The sequence below is a fragment of the Schistocerca cancellata genome, chromosome 4, assembly GCF_023864275.1.
Source record: "Schistocerca cancellata isolate TAMUIC-IGC-003103 chromosome 4, iqSchCanc2.1, whole genome shotgun sequence".
Lineage (NCBI taxonomy): Eukaryota > Metazoa > Arthropoda > Insecta > Orthoptera > Acrididae > Schistocerca > Schistocerca cancellata.
The window spans coordinates 891,370,811-891,393,284 of NC_064629.1; the positions used below are offsets into that span (position 1 = coordinate 891,370,811).

At 38.2% G+C, this 22,474-nt stretch overlaps 1 protein-coding gene across 1 annotated transcript in view; it reads left to right on the forward strand.

Moving 5' to 3' along the window:
- Window positions 1-22,474, forward strand: part of LOC126185051 (uncharacterized) — a 707,909-nt gene that overhangs the window by 76,149 nt on the left and 609,286 nt on the right. The window contains exons 10-11 of the mRNA XM_049927806.1: window positions 9,431-9,561; window positions 12,777-12,943. Of these exons, the coding sequence (XP_049783763.1) occupies window positions 9,431-9,561; window positions 12,777-12,943 (298 nt within the window). The remainder of the gene's footprint in view (window positions 1-9,430; window positions 9,562-12,776; window positions 12,944-22,474) is intronic.

The window sequence follows — 22,474 nt, forward strand, 5'->3', positions numbered from 1 at the left end:
AGTGAACCAGCTATTCTATTTGCATACCACATACTATTTGCCTTCCTAATAACATTTTTAAGCACCTTACAATACTGTTTGTAATGGGCTACTGTAGCTTGATTGTGACTACTTCTAACATTTTGATGTAATCCCCGCTTTGTTCTGCAAGATATCCTTATCCCACTAGTCAGCCACCTGGGCTGCCTATTACTGCTAGTATCCCATTTGGAATGTTCCAATGGAAAGCAAATCTGAAAGAGCATGAGAAATGTGTTAAGGAAAGCATTGTATTTATCACATATGTTATCGACACTATAAACATCCTGTCACTCTTGTTCCTTGACAAGGTTTAAATACTCTCTATTGCTGTTGGATTAACTTTCCTACATAGTTTGTAATTAAATATGACATTGTTTTGAGTACAAAAGCCTTTTAGTGTTAAAATTTGTGCATCATTGTCTCAAAGGTCACTCACACTTAAACTAACAAAATGCCCATCTAGTAATGAAGAATGAATAAAAATATTGTCTATGGCTGCAGTATTGTTCCCCTGCACCCTAGTTGGAAAAAAACACAGTCTGCATCAGATCATATGAATTTAGGAGATCGACGAACAACATTTTTCTTGCACCATCACATACAAAATTTATATTGAAGTCACCACATATAACTAGTTTATCGTACTTCTTACAAAGTGAATCAAGAACCCTCTAGCTTGAGCAGAAATGCTCTGAAGTTGAAGTTAGGGGACCTATAAACAACAACAATTAGAAGTTTAATTTCACTAAATTCAACTGCCCCTGCACATTATTCAAATATCTGTTCAGTGCAGTGTCGTGATACGTCTATTGACTCAAATGGAATACTGTTTTTTACGTACATAGCCACTGTCCCACCCCGTAAGGAGTTAGAGGGACTTCCTTTAAGCAAGTATACCTATCAGCTGACTTCAATCTAAAAAATGTGCACCAACTACTACAGGAATTTTTCCATGAGCGACCCCACCACCACCACCACAACCACCACCACCCACTACACTGTGACCTATAAGCTTAGCCAGCCTCCCCTTCCCATACCTATTGAGGTGCAGGCCATGCCTAGAGAAACCCGATCTACTGATAGACCCAACTGGCACCACTGGGATGTGACCCATGCCCTCAGCCATCAGCACTCTCCCCAGCCCCATGTCACTGTGCCTAACAGCCACATTAAGGTGAGGCCAATAATGATGCTGAAACAGTTGCACGAAATGCACATTACTGCCACCAGTTTGAGTAGCTATCTTTACCAGGTCACCACCTACATCATATTCCCCGTCCCTATCAAGACTGTTCCCTGCTTCACTCACTATCACTACCTGATCCTCCCTCATAAAATTCCTACATAACTCCCCTATGCTGTCAGTCACTTGAGCCAGCCCTGCACTAGGCTTCACAATGCTGGTGACCTGGTACTCACGCCCCAACACTTCCTGCAACTCCTGGCCCACACCTCTACCATGAGAACTACCTAGCAGCAGAACCTTCTCCTTTCTGCTAGACTTTGAAACTAACCTAGGCCCCCTTATTGCTGAGGACTGATGCATGTTCCCTACATCTACAGCTACACGAGGCTCCTCTCCCCTCAACTCTGACAGTTGGTCAAATCTATTGCATACATGCAAAGTAAAACTGTCTGAATAGCTCCTCTTCCTAACTGCCTTCTTGCCAACTGCCAGTTCCCATTCCCTACCACCCTTCACACTATCGGGTTCCTCCTTTGTGCATTTTAACTGCATCTGAAGGGCACAGATCTTACTCTCCTGCTCCTCTGTCAACTTATTTCAACTACAGATTCTGCATTCCCAGGAAGGGATCTCACTAAAATGACCATTGGCTTCCCCACTGCATTCCCTCCAGTGAAAATACTTTGAACAGATCCTGCACTGCAACCCACTACTCACAAACCTACAACAGAGCCCACACTTCTCACTCATGGTAAAATTTTACAGTTACTGAAAAAAGCTACCGTATTTACTCGAATCTAAGCCGCACTTTTTTTCCGGTTTTTGTAATCCAAAAAACCGCCTGCGGCTTAGAATCGAGTGCAAAGCAAGCGGAAGTTCTGAAAAATGTTGGTAGGTGCCACCACAAGTAACTTCTGCCGTCGAATATATGTAGCACTACACAGACATGCTTTGTAGGCACAAAGATAAATACTGGCACCAAAACCTCTGCGTCAGTAAATAAATTTAAAAAAAAGGTGGAAGACAAGCTTTTTTTTCTCCGCCCCGAGTTTCGACCACTGCATTTTCATACATTATCCAACGAAGTAAATACAAATTCCGTATTGTTCATCTTCGAATGTATTAGAATTTCAATGTACTACGAAAATCCGACTGGCAAGACTGTTTGGGATGTTTTTCAATATGGCCAACTCTACGTTCTGAATTTTTTCCTACCTGTGAGAAGAGATGGTTGCTAATAGTAACCTGATGAAATGTGAATCACAAGCAGTATTCTCTTCACCATTCACCATAAGAATAATACGAATATAAACATTTTGCCATGTGTTCTTCCGTGTTTGTTGCTATCTCATTTAAATCCTGTCTGCCTAATAAACTACGAAACTAGAGTGAGACAACAGCAAACGCGGAAGAATACACATATCATGTCATGTTTATATTCGTATTATTCTTAGCCTAATAGTGATACAGTCAGAAATGAGCCACGGCAACTGACTAGATTTTTAAATCTAAGATGACTCTAATTTCTGTGCAGAATTTGATGTACTAAAGAAGCGGCCGCAAAGATTTGCAAACGGAGAAAAATTTTCGCCTAACATTCGTTCAGAACATGTTCCATCATACGCAGCCTATTATTTGGTTCTTGTTGATCATTCTCAAAGAAAGCAGCAGTGTAAGTAACAACAAATAGCAGTCTCTTGACATTGCTTCGCTAATGAGACGATTCACCTCTTTTTAGTTGTAAGCGGCGGTAGCGCGCACAAAAGCAAGCCATGCCGCGAACGGCGACAGGCCGTAAACACGCACTATCAGAATGCGACAAACAATGCATGACACAGTACAGTGATGCATTTTCAGCTTAGAGTTATGTAAACACCTATAACAGAGAAAACGGCACTTATCAGATCAAACAAAATAAGCAATTGATTCAAACCAGACGAAGCACGTGAAAAAGGAAGGGTACCCATATAAATACGGACGGAGCGCCTGACGCATAGCAATGGCTACCTGGTAAAGCTTACGACTCGAACCAAACTACTGTAGCTGTATCGTCATTCATTCGACCTAAATTGTGTCTCATATTACAATGGACCAACTTCGTTTCGATTTGGAGGTGCGGCCTAAAACTTTTCTCTTCCCTTGAATTTCGAGTCTCAAATTTCAGGTGCGGCTTAGATTCGGGAAATCTTTTTTTCCTTTGTTTCGAGTCTCATTTTTCAGGTGCGGCTTAGATTCGAGTGCGGCTTAGATTTGGGTAAATACGGTATACGTCTGTAAAAGTTCAGTTACACCAGTAGAACTATTTATAGAACTAACAATAATGGTCTCAAAATTCTCTGCCTACTAAGAAAGTAACTACTTGTATTAATACTACTACACCACAACTAATACCAATACCAACAAAACTACACAAAATTATTATCTAAAACCAAAAAATTCAAATGGCCACTGTACCACTAAAAGAATTTAAAACACTAAATGAAAATTTTACTGAAATATTTCACTAGAAACAATAAGAAACATCACTTGAAAACTAAAGCAAGAAATTTACTAAAAGACTTCAATGCACAGAAGACTCTAAAAAACACAGGGAGCGAGCGATTCCAAAAGTTTGTTAAATCATTATTTTGCCACAAACGGCATGAAACACCTCTGAAAATTGTTAAATTTGATAACTGTATAACAGTGCACAAATAAGTACTTAGCTTTATAACCACTACAGCTGCAATGCACACCGCAAAATTCACCACACGTGAAATTTAATATTAACAAAGCTTATAATTTTGTAGTGTGTACTCATCCATTTGCTTTATATCTGCTGCTGCCACAAGCTCATGTTGTCAACTGTAACATGGTTTTTACACCATGAATGATCAATACAAACATTTCGTTTCAGAGCCTTTATTCTAAATCACATCATAATTATACTGACATGCTTATAACACTGACGCACATCTTACTTAAGCAATTAGCTGCTTCTTGCAAAATATCTTCTAAGACACTGCTCCCCACTAACATTTACACCATTCTGATTATTTACGTCAACCTCCCTGTTGTCCTCCATATTATGAAAGATAACGAAAAATTTTCAAACAAAAAAATATATAAATAAATAAAAATAAAATTTGCATTTACCGTACTTTTCTTCTTCTATACTTTTTTGATTACTACAATTTACCTCATTTTTGGCAATTATCATTACGATCTTCGTATTGTAGTGCTGCGGATTACTGTCTCATTGTTTTTGTCATGCAACCCTCAAATACAATATAGAATTACAAACGTTTTTCTGAAACAAAATGTAAGATTAATTTACAGAATCATGATATATTTCAGCTCCATTCATCACAGATTTGGAGACAAACACTGATGAGGGAGAATGGGATGGGAGAAAGTGAGAGAGAGGGGTGCAGGGAGGATGGCAAAACAGAAACAGAAAAGAAAGGTGGACAGTTGAGAAGAAATGGAGGGGCAAAGTACAGAAAGCTGGTGTAATGTAAGAAGGGATGAGTAGAAAGTGCTTAGTACTAGTCTGCAAGTCAGTCCACATACACTCCTGGAAATGGAAAAAAGAACACATTGACACCGGTGTGTCAGACCCACCATACTTGCTCCGGACACTGCGAGAGGGCTGTACAAGCAATGATCACACGCACGGCACAGCGGACACACCAGGTGTTGGCCGTCGAATGGCGCTAGCTGCGCAGCATTTGTGCACCGCCGCCGTCAGTGTCAGCCAGTTTGCCGTGGCATACGGAGCTCCATCGCAGTCTTTAACACTGGTAGCATGCCGCGACAGCGTGGACGTGAACCGTATGTGCAGTTGACGGACTTTGAGCGAGGGCATATAGTGGGCATGCAGGAGGCCGGGTGGACGTACCGCCGAATTGCTCAACACGTGGGGCGTGAGGTCTCCACAGTATATCGATGTTGTCGCCAGTGGTCGGCGGAAGGTGCACGTGCCCGTCGACCTGGGACCGGACCGCAGCGATACACGGATGCACGTCAAGACCGTAGGATCCTACGCAGTGCCGTAGGGGACCGCACCGCCACTTCCCAGCAAATTAGGGACACTGTTGCTCCTGGGGTATCGGCGAGGACCATTCGCAACCGTCTCCATGAAGCTGGGCTATGATCCTGCACACTGTTAGGCCGTCTTCCGCTCACGCCCCAACATCGTGCAGCCCGCCTCCAGTGGTGTCGCGACAGGCGTGAATGGAGGGACGAATGGAGACGTGTCGTCTTCAGCGATGAGAGTCGCTTCTGCCTTGGTGCCAATGATGGTCGTATGCATGTTTGGCGCCGTGCAGGTGAGCGCCACAATCAGGACTGCATACGACCGAGGCACACAGGGCCAACACCCAGCATCATGGTGTGGGGAGCAATCTCCTACACTGTAAGTCAACTACCCTGGCCAGCAAGATCTCCGAATCTGTCCCCCATTGAGCATGTTTGGGACTGGATGAAGCGTCGTCTCACGCGGCCTGTACATCCAGCACGAACGCTGGTCCAACTGAGGCGCCAGGTGGAAATGGCATGGCAAGCCGTTCCACAGGACTACATCCAGCATCTCTACGATCGTCTCCATGGGAGAAAAGCAGCCTGCATTGCTGCGAAAGGTGGATATACACTGTACTAGTGCCGACATTGTGCATGCTCTGTTGCCTGTGTCTATGTGCCTGTGGTTCTGTCAGTGTGATCATGTGATGTATCTGACCCCAGGAATGTGTCAATAAAGTTTCCCCTTCCTGGGACAATGAATTCACGGAGTTCTTATTTCAATTTCCAGGAGTGTATTTGAAGTTTGGAACCACTGGTGCTAATGGAGGTTCTGAATGCCACAAGTATTGAAACAAGTGCTCAGGTTCCTGTTGTATTTGGTAGCATAGTCAACAGTAATTGGACTTGGCAGCTTGGTGGGTCAAGTTGATATAATATGTTGATTGAAATTTGCATCTGTTTGGAGGTCAGTTGGTAGACTACATGTGTGCCCTCACATTATAGGAATATTAGTAGAATGGCTGAAAAATTGGTTGGGAGAAATGAGATTTTGTGAATTTTGATTCATTTTCTGCACATGAATTGGTGTAGCAAATTATATATTCTAATCATTTGCACCACTGCCTGACATTGGTAGAAGAAGTAATTTTTTTTGGATCATTAGCACAAGTGAAATGGTGACCAATGAGAACATAAGAACAGTATTACTCTAGTTTGTATGGCTGACATAACAGACAAGGTATCACATTTTATTCTTCATTACAGGTAAAACTGTATGGTTTTAGGGAGAGTTCAGGCTGTATTTTGTCTAAAACTGAAAAACGTTTCAGTGAAATAACTGACACCTTTTACCAGAGTCCTTCCCTTTTCGTGGGCTATTGAAAGTGATAAAAGATTGTAAATTACTTAAATTTACAAACAAACTTCAGTTACTTCAACATCTATGTGGATAAAGGAAAGGTATGAGCTTTAACTGTGCAAAACATATCAATCTTCTTTGTGTATAATTACTTATTAAACACAAGTTGGGCACCTTTAATGAAATAGATGTGTGTGCTACAAGTATATAAAGCTGGACTAAGTCACTCACTAATGAAACAAGATCAGTGATCACAATTTTATTCTCTTAAATGCTCAAAACTATGCAAAGCAGATGATTCAGACACTTATTTGAGTGGCAGAAAAATCATTCTTTTGTGGAAAGTGCATTAAAAGATGAATTTTTGAGTAAAATACATTGGGGAGCTCAAAAGTTAATGAAAGATAGTCAGACTTTAACTAAATACCACTTTAAAGGTAATTATAAAAGGACTAGTATCACAGTTACACAAAGATGAAACAGTGAATTAGCCTCAACTTCCAATCATTTAGGGAAACTTCAGATAACTTACATCAAAATAATCTGATGAGCATTTGAACCAAGTTTTTTGACACAGTATTATCAAAAGAACAGACTGCTACTTGTCATATAGAGGAGCTATTGCATTGCAGACAGGCACACTAAAAAGACTGATTATGCCAAAGCCCTTCTTCTTAAGTAGACAACATGTGCACATTCATGCAAGCACAACTCACACAAACATGACCACAGTCTCTGGACACAGAGTCCAGACTGCGAGTAACTATGTGTGAAGGGAGTAGCAATCTGTGTGTTGGGGGTAAGGGAGAGGCTGGGGCGAGGATGGGAAGGGATAACAGGGTAGAGGTGGGGGATGGTAAAATGCTGCTTGGGAGAACATGCGGGGAAGCGGGGAAGTCATGAGGACAGGGTAGGACAGCTATGTTCAATCAGGAGGTCAGACAGGAAGGAGGAGGAGGGGGGCAATCAGGAAAGGAGAGAAGTAGAGGAAGGTGTGTGTGTGTGTGTGGGGGGGGGGGGGGGGGAGTGAGAGTGAGAGAGAGAGAGAGAGAGAGAGAGAGAGAGAGAGAGAGAGAGACTAGAGGGTGCATTGGTGGAATAGAAGGCTGTGTGCTGCTGGAGTGGTAGCCAGGAAGGGGATAGGTGGGTGAAGGACAGGAACTAAGGAAGACTGAGGCCAGGGAGGTTATGAGAACAGGAGACTTAAGATATAGTTAAATTCCTAGATTTGTATGTATTGTTTTACTGTAGAATTTCCTTGCATATAGAGGGTTATGAAGGATTTAACAGGAATAATCATTCAAAGCAAAGGAGGGCTTTTAGACATGGCCTCTAAAATTCATATATTAAGAGCTATGAGCACATATTCATCTTTGGTACTGTGAAACAGATCTCTTCTACTGGAGGATGAAGAAGTGCTCATAGCTCTTTATGTATACATTTTAGAGCACATATTTACTAGGCTCTTTTGCTTCATTCCCATCATATCCCTCAATATTGTCCATTTCTCTGGGGACAACCTGTATATTTTATTGATGCAGAATTGTAATTCTCATTTGGTTGCATGTAATTCAGACTACGGTGCCTTTACTACAACTTTGTAAATTTCTGGAATAAAAACTGCCACTCATTTTTTGTTTACATTGTGATTTTAACCCTTGCATTGATTTTCGCGGATACTGTCATTTGAATTATTTATATTTAATTTTTTTTCAACAAATTGCCTTTCAACTACAGGAATGTAGATATTGCATGAAGTAATGTACATACTTCCTTGTATTTTACCAAAAATATTGATCTCAAATTTCATATTATGCATAAAGTAATATAGCCTGTTTCCAACACTGACTCTATTAGCATATTTTTTCACATTGTACAAGGTGATTTACTAACTGTTGGATTTGTTGAGTGGTAAATAATGCAGTCTAAGATAAGAAAAGTTGTTCCAAAATTGTAAGCCCAGTCCATACCTTCTTGCAATGCCTATTAATGTTAAATAAGAAAAAATCTTGATAGATTTAAAAGCTAAATTATAATGCAGCTACAAAGACTACACCTACTGAAGATCTTCAAAATCATTCCAGTTTGGATGTATATATTACAGCATTACAGGAAACACTGTCAAATTAAGTAAATATCCCTGCAGTTCTTATATGAAAGTCACAAGCATTCTAGGTATTTCATAAAGATGGCATTTCAGCCCAGTCAGTTTTCACAGGAAGTCTGGTTATGCATTCATGAACATTGTACACTAAATTATCTGGGAATCCATTATATCAAAACTCCTCTTCTAGATGACTGTTAAGTGGAAAACCTCCCAGTAACTGGTGGAATGCATATCTGAAAACTGGATGTTCACTGTTACAATTCATTTCAGAAAAAGATTTAGTTCCTATTTTCATGCTACCAAAAATGGATGCTTATATATTAACTGAATTTTGTTTGTTTTAAAAGGAAAATTCACTTGAGCAAACTAAAACCACTATTAGACAGGGTGTGAAACTCCCAACTACTGCTGATAAATACGTTTAAAAGCAGTAAGATCTATACATAGTTTCTGTACTGGTAGTTTCTTCATCAGAGAGGAAAACAGGTGATGGTTGTTGAAAGTTAAAAAGGAGGGGCAAATCTCTTTAATGCCTATGTGTATAATTATTAATTGTATTAGTCATTCTCCTAATTGTGTCTATTGTAAGTAATGTATCATCTAATTATTTATTGTTATTGTCATTTACTTAATTGTGCAGTGTAACTATCTTGAATTATTTTCATATACTTATTGATGCATATGTAATTACTTCATAAGAGGACACTAATTGCATGTAAAAATGTTTAAAGACGATTAACAGATTTGAATTTTTCAGGTGATAGTTGCTCTTAAAACTCTTGGGAACATTGGTGTGACTAATGCAAATTTATCATCTGTTTTGCATAACTGCTTAGAAAATGAAGAACTACCAATGGAACTGAGAGTATCTGCCATTGAAACATACAGGTAATTTGGGGGTCTGTTAAAAACCAGAAAATATTTATTTAGCAGGTAATTTTTGTTACATACAACTGAACACAATACTTATGTTTTAAATAGATAACACTGGACAGTTTCTTTCTGTCTGTGGTCCTAGAGTGATTAAGTCAGTGAGATGTTAACAGTATATGAAAATGGATACAAGAAAAATTTCGTATTGATGAATGTAGACAGATAAAAAAATAACAGAAATAGTTGTTAGATGTAGCCTTTTGCATAATGTGCCAAAAATTATAACAATGTGAAAGTTGATCAGTGGCTGAGTGGGGAGTATTTGGAACTGGAGGAAAAGAATAAATGCTTAAGAGAGTAATAAACAGATAAAGTGAATACAGAAAGTAGGATAGAATTTAGCAGGATATCACTATTAGTATTCTTAGAAGCAACTGAATAAAATCTTTGAAAATATGATAGGTAGTTAGCAGAAAGTAAATGAAATAATGACATGAAATAATGTGGCATAAAACGAAACAAATTTCCAACTATAGTGTGATTTATCTTTGTGAGTGTATGTATTTAAGCTATTTTTCAATGAGCATTAGCTTCCTTTTGTTAATTTGTTAGTTTATCCATCCATGACCATTTACACAATAATTTTTACATGTCATCCTAATAGAAAAATAAACAGTTAAAAAGTTGATGATTTTGTACAGACAACCATATAATCACAGACAATTTTTCCTGATTGGATATTTTTATTTTAAGTGAAATGCTATTTTGGCCACAGCCATCAGCTTGTGAATGGGATATTGGGCTCAGGAAAGTGGAAGAGGGTTTGTATGTTATCCACCTCAGATCTTGGGCCTCAGAATTTACAGTAACATGCATTATATTTTAGCTATGTGCAGAAGAATGTCAGTGATGTTTATTATTGATTTATGTTAACTTTTTACCTATCCCTACATTGTGCTCACTAAATAATGTTTGGCTTTGTATTTTGTACCAGGAAAATTTATTCTACAATTTTATTCCCAGATAGAAAATGATGCTTTGTGTTTATTTTTTCTTGAGACAAGTAAGTTGAGGTTGTCTCATATTCCATAATTATGAATTTTAATTTTGGTGTAACAGTTGCTAATGCTCTTGACAAAGTGCAAAACAGATCGGTAGATGGAGAGGGGGGAGAAACACTTCAGTCTATGTGTATTAATGAGATTATTACCATACATTAATTCTGAAACCCTAAGGACTGTATATTTTGGAGTAGTGTACCCTTTCTTGTCTTATAGAGTAGTACTGGGGGTGGGACTTGCCACACTAACATGAGAAGGTAATTTTTATTTTGGCTGGAGTCACAGTCATGGCACTTTTTTTAATGATGCTGCCATCATTTGAGTATAATAATTTTCCTTTTATTGTTATACAGTCCAGTTTTCAGCCTTAGGCCATTTTAAAGTACAAACATGAGAAGGTAATTTTTATTTTGGCTGGAGTCACAGTCATGGCACATTTTTTTAATGATGCTGCCATCATTTGAGTATAATAATTTTCCTTTTATTGTTATACAGTCCAGTTTTCAGCCTTAGACCATTTTAAAGTACAAACACTTATTTATATATCTATTTATATATAAAAAGACATCAGACTAATATGAAATAAAAGTCTTTTTCAAAAAAGCATATCTCATCATGTACGAGGTGCTATCCAAAAATTTTCAGGACTGGTGCTGCCATCTGTTGAAAACCTTACCTATGAACTAACTGTCACCATCACCCTTGAAGTAGTTCCCATCCATATGTACACACTGGTCCCAGCACTTCTGCCACTGGTCAAACTTTTCTGTAAGTCCTGTTCTCTGAGGGTGTGGTGATGCTTCTTGAATCCTCTCTAGAGTATCGAACTGATGGCCTTTCAACTTGAGTTTTAGTTTTGGGAATAGCACGAAGTCGCAAGGTGCCAAATCTGGTAAGTACGGTGGGTGGGGTACAACCACCATGTTGTTTTTTGCCAAAAAGCTACTGGTGAGCAAGGACATGTGACAGGGCTTGTTGTCATGATGCAACAGCCAGTTCCCTTGATACCAAAGTTTGGGCCATCGTCGCTGCACGTTTTCATGGAGCCATCACAAAACGTCACAGTAGTATGCAGAATTCACTGTTTGGTTTGGTGGGACAAATTCTTCGTGCACAATTCCCTTGGTATCAAAGAAAATGATGATCATGCTCTTCGCTTTGCTCTTCACCAGTCTCACTTTTTTGGTTCTTGGAGAGCCTGAGCTCTTCCACTGGGACAATTGTTGCTTTGTCTCTGGTTCATAACCATGAATCCAGCTCTTGTTGCCAGTGATAATCTGTGACAAGCAGGTTGGATCATTAAATGTGGTCCGATAAAGGTCTGTGCACACTTCAACATGCTGTGCCTTCTGATCTGCAGTCAAGATGCTTGGCACAAATTTTACAGTCACACGATGCATGCCCAGTTCATCAGTCAACATTCGTTGACATGTCCCATAACCAATACCAACTTCATCTGCAAGGTCTTGAATGGTTCGATATTGATCCGCACGACAGGCCTTCAGTATGAGCTTCGACATCTGCACAGCCGGCCCTGAACCAAGCATGCCACTGAAACACACACGTATGGCTCATGCTGTCGCCACCGAACACTTGTGGAGTCATTGTGAAGGTCTCCGTAGCACTTTTCCCGAGATTCGTACAGAATTTGATACACATGTGCTGTTCTGTTCATGGATCCATCATAAAATCACCACACACCAAACACAGAGTATTACGGAAATCACTGTGGACACACAACACGTCCTCCCTGCTGAATGCCACTCCACACACTGGCTCATCAGAATGCAGCTCTCGCCACCTAATGGTGCAAAGATCTACTAATCCTGCTTTCCAGATGACAGCACCAGTCCCAAAATTTTGGATTTCTTCTCATAGGACAGATCTGTCATTAGTAGAAGTGATAACATCTCCAAAATGCCTAAATATATTGCAAACATTCTTTTCTGGACCCTAGAGAAAAGCTGTTTTATGAAACTGCTAACCAGTAAACAAGTATGCACTGCTTACTACTGTTTTTCTTCATTTTTCACACTATAGAGTTACATAATGGTTCACTTAAAGATTATTTATTATTATTATTATTATTATTATACTTGGTGCACATCAGTTCAGTGACAATCTTCATAAACTTTATTGTTATGTAACTTTCAATAAATATATTTTCAGACGATTTCCTTGTGAACCAGAGAGGGACTATTTCATTGACATATATAGAAATCATGCAATTGATCCTGAAATTCGGATTGCTGCATATTTGCAGATAATGAGATGTCCAAATTATATTGCCATAAAAACAATAAAACATGCTCTAATTGAAGAAGAAGTCAACCAAGGTATGAATTTCTGATAATTTTAAAGCAACATTTGCTTAAGGAAAAACTAACCAAAGGGTTGCATTTTTTAAAACTTTACTTACTAGTTACTGTTGTGATTATCAGCATCTATGTTGTTACTTGTTCTTATACATAAGGTGAAATAACATGTTGTATAGAAGAAACAAGTATAGAAGAACAAGAACTAATACAGATTAAGGTTAATGTTCTGATGATTCCTTTGATAATAACATGACCGATTTCCTGTCTCACCATCCTCCAATGATGTGGTGACCAGAAACAGCTCTTGTTGGGGTGTTTTGGAGACATTCTTAATTTTTTAAATTTGAAGTTAGCTATTTGTATTTGTACTTTATTCATCTCATAACATACATGTACAGATCATCCGATCATGCTGTACAGGAGACATAAATTTTTAGCCTTATGATATACATAATTACATATTCCCTAACACTACACACACACACACACACACACACACACACACACACAGGGTGTTTCAAAAATGGCCGGTATATTTGAAACGGCAATAAAAACTAAACGAGCAGCGATAGAAATACACCATTTGTTGCAATATGCTTGAGACAACAGTACATTTTCAGGCGGACAAACTTTCGAAATGACAGTAGTTACAATTTTCAACAACAGATGGCGCTGCAAGTGATGTGAAAGATATAGAAGACAACGCAGTCTGTGGGTGCGCCATTCTGTACGTCGTCTTTCTGCTGTAAGCGTGTGCTGTTCACAACGTGCAAGTGTGCTGTGGACAACGTGGTTTATTCCTTAGAACAGAGGATTTTTCTGGTGTTGGAATTCCACCGCCTAGAACACAGTGTTGTTGCAACAAGACAAAGTTTTCAACGGAGGTTTAATGTAACCAAAGGACCGAAAAGCGATACAATAAAGGATCTGTTTGAAAAATTTCAACAGACTGGGAACGTGACAGATGAACGTGCTGGAAAGGTAGGGCGACCGCGTACGGCAACCACAGAGGGCAACATGCAGCTAGTGCAGGAGGTGATCCAACAGCGGCCTCGGGTTTCCGTTCGCCGTGTTGCAGCCGCGGTCCAAATGACGCCAACGTCCACGTATCGTCTCATGCACCAGAGTTTACACCTCTATCCATACAAAATTCAAACGCGGCAACCCCTCAGCACCGCTACCATTGCTGCACGAGAGACATTTGCTAACGATATAGTGCACAGGATTGATGACGGCGATATGCATGTGGGCAGCATTTGGTTTACTGACGAAGCTTATTTTTACCTGGACGGCTTCATCAATAAACAGAACTAGTGCATATGGGGAACCGAAAAGCCCCATCTTGCAGTCCCATCGTCCCTGCATCCTCAAAAAGTACTGGTCTGGGCCGCCATTTCTTCCAAAGGAATCATTGGCCCATTTTTCAGATCCGAAACGATTACTGCATCACGCTATCTGGACATTCTTCGTGAATTTGTGGCGGTACAAACTGCCTTAGATGACACTGGGGACACCTCGTGGTTTATGCAAGATGGTGCCCGGCCACATCGCACGGCCGACGTCTTTAATTTCCTGAATGAATATTTCGATGATCGTGTGATTGCTTTGGGCTATCCGAAACATACAGCAGGCGGCGTGGATTGGCCTCCCTATTCGCCAGACATGAACCCCTGTGACTTCTTTCTGTGGGGCACTTGAAAGACCAGGTGTACCACCAGAATCCAGAAACAATTGAACAGCTGAAGCAGTACATCTCATCTGCATGTGAAGCCATTCCGCCAGACACGTTGTCAAAGGTTTCGGGTAATTTCATTCAGAGACTACGGTATATTATTGCTACGCATGGTGGATATGTGGAAAATATCGTACTATAGAGTTTCCCAGACCGCAGCGCCATCTGTTGTTGAAAATTGTAACTACTGTAATTTCGAAAGTTTGTCTGCCTGAAAATGTACTGTTGTCCCAAGCATATTGCAACAAACGGTGTATTTCTATCGCTGCTCGTTTAGTTTTTATTGCCGTTTCAAATATACCGGTCATTTGTGAAACACCCTGTATATATATATATATATATATATATATATATATATATATATATATGAATATAATAGAGGGAAACATTCCACGTGGGAAAAATATATATATATTTTTTTTATATTTACTTTCTATTCACCTTCTCCTTTTTTACCGTAACCCAGTATACAATTTTATCCCGCCAATATATACTCAATAATACGTAACCCTCTCCCTTAAAACCCATATCCTTTTGTCTTTCCCTCTCCTTCCCTCTTTCCTGACGAGGCAACCGTTGGTTGCGAAAGCTAGAATTTTGTGTGTATGTTTGTGTGTCTACCGACCTGCCAGCGCTTTTGTTTGGTAAGTCTCATCATCTAAATATATATATATTTACTATGTAAAAAGATGATATATATATAGACACACACACACAATGCTATAATATTAAACAGTTACTCTATTCAAATGACAATTTTGTCATTCATAAATTCCTCAGTGAAATAGTAACATTTTTCCACCAGTAGATCATATAGTTTTTCCTTCAGTGAACCTCTATACATCCTCAGTAAATCTCTACCCTTGAGTTCATTGTAAATTTATATCCAAGTACTGGTGTGTCTGTTGGTAGAGTTTTAAGTGATATGTTTGAAATGGTTTTCTTCCATTGGCTCGGGTTTACTATGTAAAAAGATGATAATTTCAAATATTTACAATGCAGGGATAGGTAATATTTTTATAATCTTGAATAATGGAGGCAGGATCTTCTTGGAGGGTTAGCACACATTTTTCTAACAATTCTTTTTTGAAGTAACAGGATTCCTGACATGTAGCTTGAATTTTCCCCAAAAATTAAACCATATCTAATTATGGATTCAAAGTAACTGTGGTACACCACTTTCCTGCAGCTTATGTCTGTTATACCAGATAGTATATCCATTGCGAAGGCAAGGTTGTTTAATTTTGTAGTTAAATAATCTATATGTACTTGCCAGCTTAGATTTTTGCCCAAGTTTAGTCCCAAGAATTTAATGGACTGAGCTTTGCCCATAACTTGATTTTTATGTACAATAGTGATGTCACTGATTTTTTATTATTTGGTTCTAAACTGCGTAAAGAAGGTCTTTGAGAAGTCACGTTTAAGGCCATTTTGTTGAAACCATGAATCTAGGTTGTTTAGTGTGTTTATAACACCATCTGGAATTTCTCCCGCAGTTTGTTTTCATCAGCAAACATGAATGGCTGGGCATTGATATTAAGAGGTAAATCATTTATGTAAAAGAGAAACAATATTGGTCCTAAGATTGAGCCTCGAGGGACTCACTGTGATGATGTATCTCACAGAGGTGCATAATTTATGGTGTTAGATGTTATGTGCATCCTGATTGTCAGATAAGACCTGAGCCAGTGCAAAGCATTTAGTCTGATGTCATACGTGTCTAGTTTATGAAGCAGCATGGAGTGATTCACAAAATCGAATGCCTTTGTAAGGTCACAAAAGCTATCTGCCACTTTGTTGCTTTTGTCTAGTGATGAGCAGATTGTTTTCAGTGAATTCATTCATAGCACTCATGGTGCTTTTCCCATTTTGGAATCCATATTGGTTTTTAAGAATAACTCCATGTTTCAAAATAAAATTTATCTGGACTGCAGCTATTTTTTCAGATACTTTGGATAGCACTAGGAGGATAGAGATAGGGCAGTAATTTCCCATATCCTCTCCTGATCTTTTTTTGTGAAGTGATTTTAACTCTGAATACTTAAGCACACAAGGGAAGTTAGTTTGCTCAAATGACTGAGAGATTATTAAGGACACAGGGTGTACTATTTTATCATATACAAATTTAATTACGTTGGTGGGTATTAGATCCCACCCTGCACAGTTTTTGTTTTTTAAGACCAAAATAGAATTTGTTGCATCTTGGGCTGAGACTTTACTAAATGTCACAAGGACAGCAAGGCCAAAGAAATTCACACTGTTTTGATAAGTAGTCACATTTACATCAGATTTTATCTAAAAAGAAAGATGATGAGACTTACGAAACAAAAGCGCTTGGCAGGTCGATAGACACACAAACAAACACAAACATACACACAAAATTCAAGCTTTCGCAACCAACGGTTGCCTCATCAGGAAAGAGGGAAGGAGAGGGAAAGACGAAAGGATTTGGGTTTTAAGGGAGAGGGTAAGGAGTCATTCCAATCCCGGTAGCGGAAAGACTTACCTTAGGGGGAAAAAAGGACAGGTATACACTCGCACACACACACATATCCATCCGCATATATACAGACACAAGCAGACATTTGTAAAGGCAAAGAGTTTGAAACCTGTCCTTTTTTCCCCCTAAGGTAAGTCTTTCCGCTCCCGGGATTGGAATGACTCCTTACCCTCTCCCTTAAAACCCAAATCCTTTCGTCTTTCCCTCTCCTTCCCTCTTTCCTGATGAGGCAACCATTGGTTGCAAAAGCTTGAATTTTGTGTGTATGTTTGTGTTTGTTTGTGTGTCTATCGACCTGCCAGCGCTTTTGTTTGGTATGTCTCATCATCTTTTTTTTTTAGATATACTTTTCCCTCGTGGAATGTTTCCCTCTATTATATTTACATCAGGTTTTGTTACATTTATGAGAAACTTATAAAAATGTAGAGCTGTTTGAGAAGGTTTGAAATAGTATCATCATTGTTTTGTTTGATTTTTAAAATTTCCTGCTGATTAACTGTTGTAGCTAATTCTGATTAAATAACAGACCATACTGCTTTAGGCTTATTCTTATGTCCTAAAATTAACTTATCATTTGACATTCATTTGGCAACTTTAACAGCACTTTTACATACAACTTTATAACATCTCAGATATTTAACAAATTCAGGATTTTTATTGTGTTTCATTTCTTTGTGTAGCTCTCATTTTTGAGCACTAGATACTTTTAAGCCTGGAGTAATCAAGTTTAGTTTACTTTTAACTGTTTGGTGCCAAATCATAGGTGGCAATGATCTATGAATTATCATTGAAATATACAGAAAATCACTTTTTGTTAGTTTTTGCCATGCAAGTGTTGGCTAATAACCAAATAGAAATCCAATTTTCTACACTAAATTAACCAGGTCTAAATTCCCTAAAAGTTCTGGACCTATCATTTTTCATTGTTTGGTTTGCTGGTTTGGAGCAGGTGTGCATCAAAATAAGGTGTCTTTTGCAGCATTTTCTGTCTCCATGGTGCTCTTTTCTTTTTTGCATTCTCATTCACTCCCTTCATCCTTATCCACTTTCACTGCCTATTTTTGTCTCAGTCTATGTATACCACCTGCAGGTGGGGCTCATTTGTCTGATTCCTCATTCTTTCAATTGCCATAATTCCATACTAGCTTTAACTTCATTTTCACAAGGCATTACCAGTTATTTTTGTTTATTTTCACAGTGTATTCCGTGTGTTGGTGTTATGATTTCAAACAAAGTGATGAGCTTCAAGTGTTTTCTTGTGATAATGCCTTAGGGATAAAAGTGCAGTGGAGGGTGAAAGTGCAATGACAGAAATTAAATACAAGAGCTTGTAAATATTTGAAAAAGCTGGGTGTGTGGAAGTTCATTCATGTCAAGAAAGAATATTAACATTTCATGAAAAATGTCAGAAATGATGTATCCTAGAAAAACTGTTTGCTGCTCATACAAAGAAGTTTCAACAAGGAGGTTATGGTGATATTTGCTATAAATACTATGCAAATAACATGCACCATCATAAAACTATGAAGAAACTCTTTACTCAACTCTGAGAGAACGAAATCAAATCGAGAATAACAAATCCATAACAACTTTGGAAGTGTTATAAAAACAAATAGTAATGGTAATGTCACTCTACTCCCTCCAGAACACAACTCTTTGATTCACTGTACATTTATTTTCTCTGACCACAGTGACTCCCACACAGCACCACTGTGGAAGAGCAGAGCTCCTGGGATATATGGTTATCTTTATGTGATTTTTTGACCTGCTTGAGAGCATCCTTCTGGTCTCTGTGTCACCTGCATCTTCTCTCCCATGGGTATCTGATCTCTTGAAGGTGGTGTGGCATTTCTATGTCCTGGTCTGCTTTCCTGCACTCCTTGTGGGAACAAAGATTCTGTGATTTCTTCACCATTTGCTAGTATGTGAGTGAGCTTCACTCCCCTTAATGAAATGGTCTGTGTCTTGCTGTTTACATCTATCTGCAATGAATGTTCAAAGCAAGCGGAAGTTCTAAAAAATGTTGGTAGGTGCCGCCGCAACCAACTTCTGCCGTCAAATATATGTAGCGCTACACAGGCATGCTTTGTAGGCACAAAGATAAATACTGGCACCAAAACCTCTGCGTCAGTAAATAAATTTTAAAAAAGGTGGAAGATGAGCTTTTTTTTCTCCGCCCTGAGTTTCGACCACTGCATTTTCATACATTATTCAACGAAGTAAATACAAATTCCGTATTGTTCATCTTCGAATATAGCAGAATTTTAATGTACTACGAAAATCCGACAGGCAAGACTGTTTGGGATGTTTGTCAATATGGCAAACTCTACGTTCTGAATTTTTTCCTAACTGTGAGAACAGATGGTTGCTAATAGGAACCTGACAAAATGTGTATCACATGCAGTATTCTCTTCACCATAAGAAAGAATACGGATATAAACATTTTGCCATGTATTCTTTCGTGTTTGCTGGTATCTCATTTAAATCCTGTCTGCCTAATAAACTATGAAACTAGAGTGAGACAACAGCAAACGCGGAAGAATATACATATCGTGTCATGATTATATTTGTATTATTCTTATGCCTGGTAGTTATACAGTCAGAAATGAAGCACGGCAACTGACTAGATTTTTAAATCTAAAATGACTCTAATTTCTGTGCAGAATTTGATGTACTAAAGAAGCGGCCACAAAGATTTTCAAACGGAGAATAATTTTCGCCTAACCCTCGTTCAGAACATGTTCTGTCATACACAGTCTATTATTTGGTTCTTGTTAATCAAATGGCTCTGAGCACTATGGGACTTAACATCTATGGTCATCAGTCCCCTAGAGCTTAGAACTACTTAAACCTAGATTAGATTAGATTAGATTAGATTAGATTAATACAAGTTCCATGGATCATGAATACGATATTTCGTAATGATGTGGAACGAGTCAAATTTTCCAATACATGACATAATTAAGTTAATTTAACAACATACTTAGGTTAATATAACAACTTTTTAATTTTTTTGTGTTTTTTTTATTTTATTTTTATTTTTTTTTTAATTTTTTTTTAAATTTATATCTAAAAATTCCTCTATGGAGTAGAAGGAGTTGTCATTCAGAAATTCTTTTAATTTCTTCTTAAATACTTGTTGGTCGTCTGTCAGACTTTTGATACTATTTGGTAAGTGACCAAAGACTTTAGTGCCAGTATAATTCACCCCTTTCTGTGCCAAAGTTAGATTTAATCTTGAATAGTGGAGATCATCCTTTCTCCTAGTATTGTAGTTATGCACACTGCTATTACTTTTGAATTGGGTTTGGTTGTTAATAACAAATTTCATAAGAGAGTATATATACTGAGAAGCTACTGTGAATATCCCTAGATCCTTAAATAAATGTCTGCAGGATGATCTTGGATGGACTCCAGCTATTATTCTGATTACACGCTTTTGTGCAATAAATACTTTCTTCCACAGTGATGAATTACCCCAAAATATGATGCCATATGAAATCAACGAGTGAAAATAGGCGTAGTAAGCTAATTTACTAAGATGTTTATCACCAAAATTTGCAATGACCCTTATTGCATAAGTAGCTGAACTCAAACGTTTCAGCAGCTCATCAATGTGTTTCTTCCAATTTAATCTCTCATCAATGGACACACCTAAAAATTTGGAGTATTCTACCTTAGCTATATGCTTCTGATTAAGGTCTATATTTATTAATGGCGTCATACCATTCACTGTACGGAACTGTATGTACTGTGTCTTATCAAAATTCAGTGAGAGTCCGTTTACAAGGAACCACTTAGTAATTTTCTGAAAGACACTATTGACAATTTCATCAGTTAATTCTTGTTTGTCAGGTGTGATTACTATACTTGTATCATCAGCAAAGAGAACTAACTTTGCCTCTTCATGAATATAGAATGGCAAGTCATTAATATATATTAAGAACAACAAAGGACCCAAGACTGACCCTTGTGGAACCCCATTCTTGATAGTTCCCCAGTTTGAGGAATGTGCTGATCTTTGCATAGTATGAGAACTACTTATTTCAACTTTCTGCACTCTACCAGTTAGGTACGAATTAAACCATTTGTGCACTGTCCCACTCATGCCACAATACTTGAGCTTGTCTAGCAGAATTTCATGATTTACACAATCAAAAGCCTTTGAGAGATCACAAAAAATCCCAATGGGTGGTGTTCGGTTATTCAGATCATTCAAAATTTGATTGGTGAAAGCATATATGGCATTTTCTGTTGAAAAACCTTTCTGGAAACCAAACTGACATTTTGTTAGTACTTCATTGTTACAGATATGTGAAGCTACTCTTGAATACATTACTTTCTCAAAAATTTTGGATAAAGCTGTTAGAAGGGAGATTGGACGGTAATTGTTGACATCAGATCTATCCCCCTTTTTATGCAAAGGTATAACAATAGCATATTTCAGTCTATCAGGGAAAATGCCCTGTTCCAGAGAGCTATTACATAGGTGGCTGAGAATCTTACTTATCTGTTGAGAACAAGCTTTTAGTATTTTGCTGGAAATGCCATCAATTCCATGTGAGTTTTTGCTTTTAAGCAAGTTTATTATTTTCCTAATTTCATAGGGAGAAGTGGGTGAGATTTCAATTGTATCAAATTGCATAGGTATGGCCTCTTCCATTAACAGCCTAGCATCTTCTAATGAAGACCTTGATCCAACTATATCCACAACATTTAGAAAATGATTATTAAAAATATTTTCAACGTCTGACTTTTTGTTCGTAAAGTTTTCATTCAATTTGATGGTAATACTGTCTTCCTGTGCTCTTGGTTGACCTGTTTCTCTTTTAATAATATTCCAAATTGTTTTAATTTTATTATCAGAGTTGCTGATTTCAGACATGATACACATACTTCTGGATTTTTTAATAACTTTTCTTAATATAACACAGTAGTTTTTATAATGTTTGATAGTTTCTGGGTCACTACTCTTTCTTGCTGTCAGATACATTTCCCTTTTCCGGTTACAAGATATTTTTATACCCTTAGTAAGCCATGGTTTGTTACAAGGTTTCTTACGAGTATATTTAACTATTTTCTTGGGGAAGCAGTTTTCAAATGCATTTACAAAAATGTCATGAAATAAATTATATTTTAAATTGGCATCAGGTTCACGGTACACCTCATCCCAGTCTAACTGCTGTAGGCTTTCCCTGAAATTTGCAATTGTTAAATCGTTGACTGAACGTACTACTTTGGAGGACTGTTTAGTATTGCTGAATGGAGCTATGTCATATATTGTAACTAGCTGTGCACCATGATCAGAAAGACCATT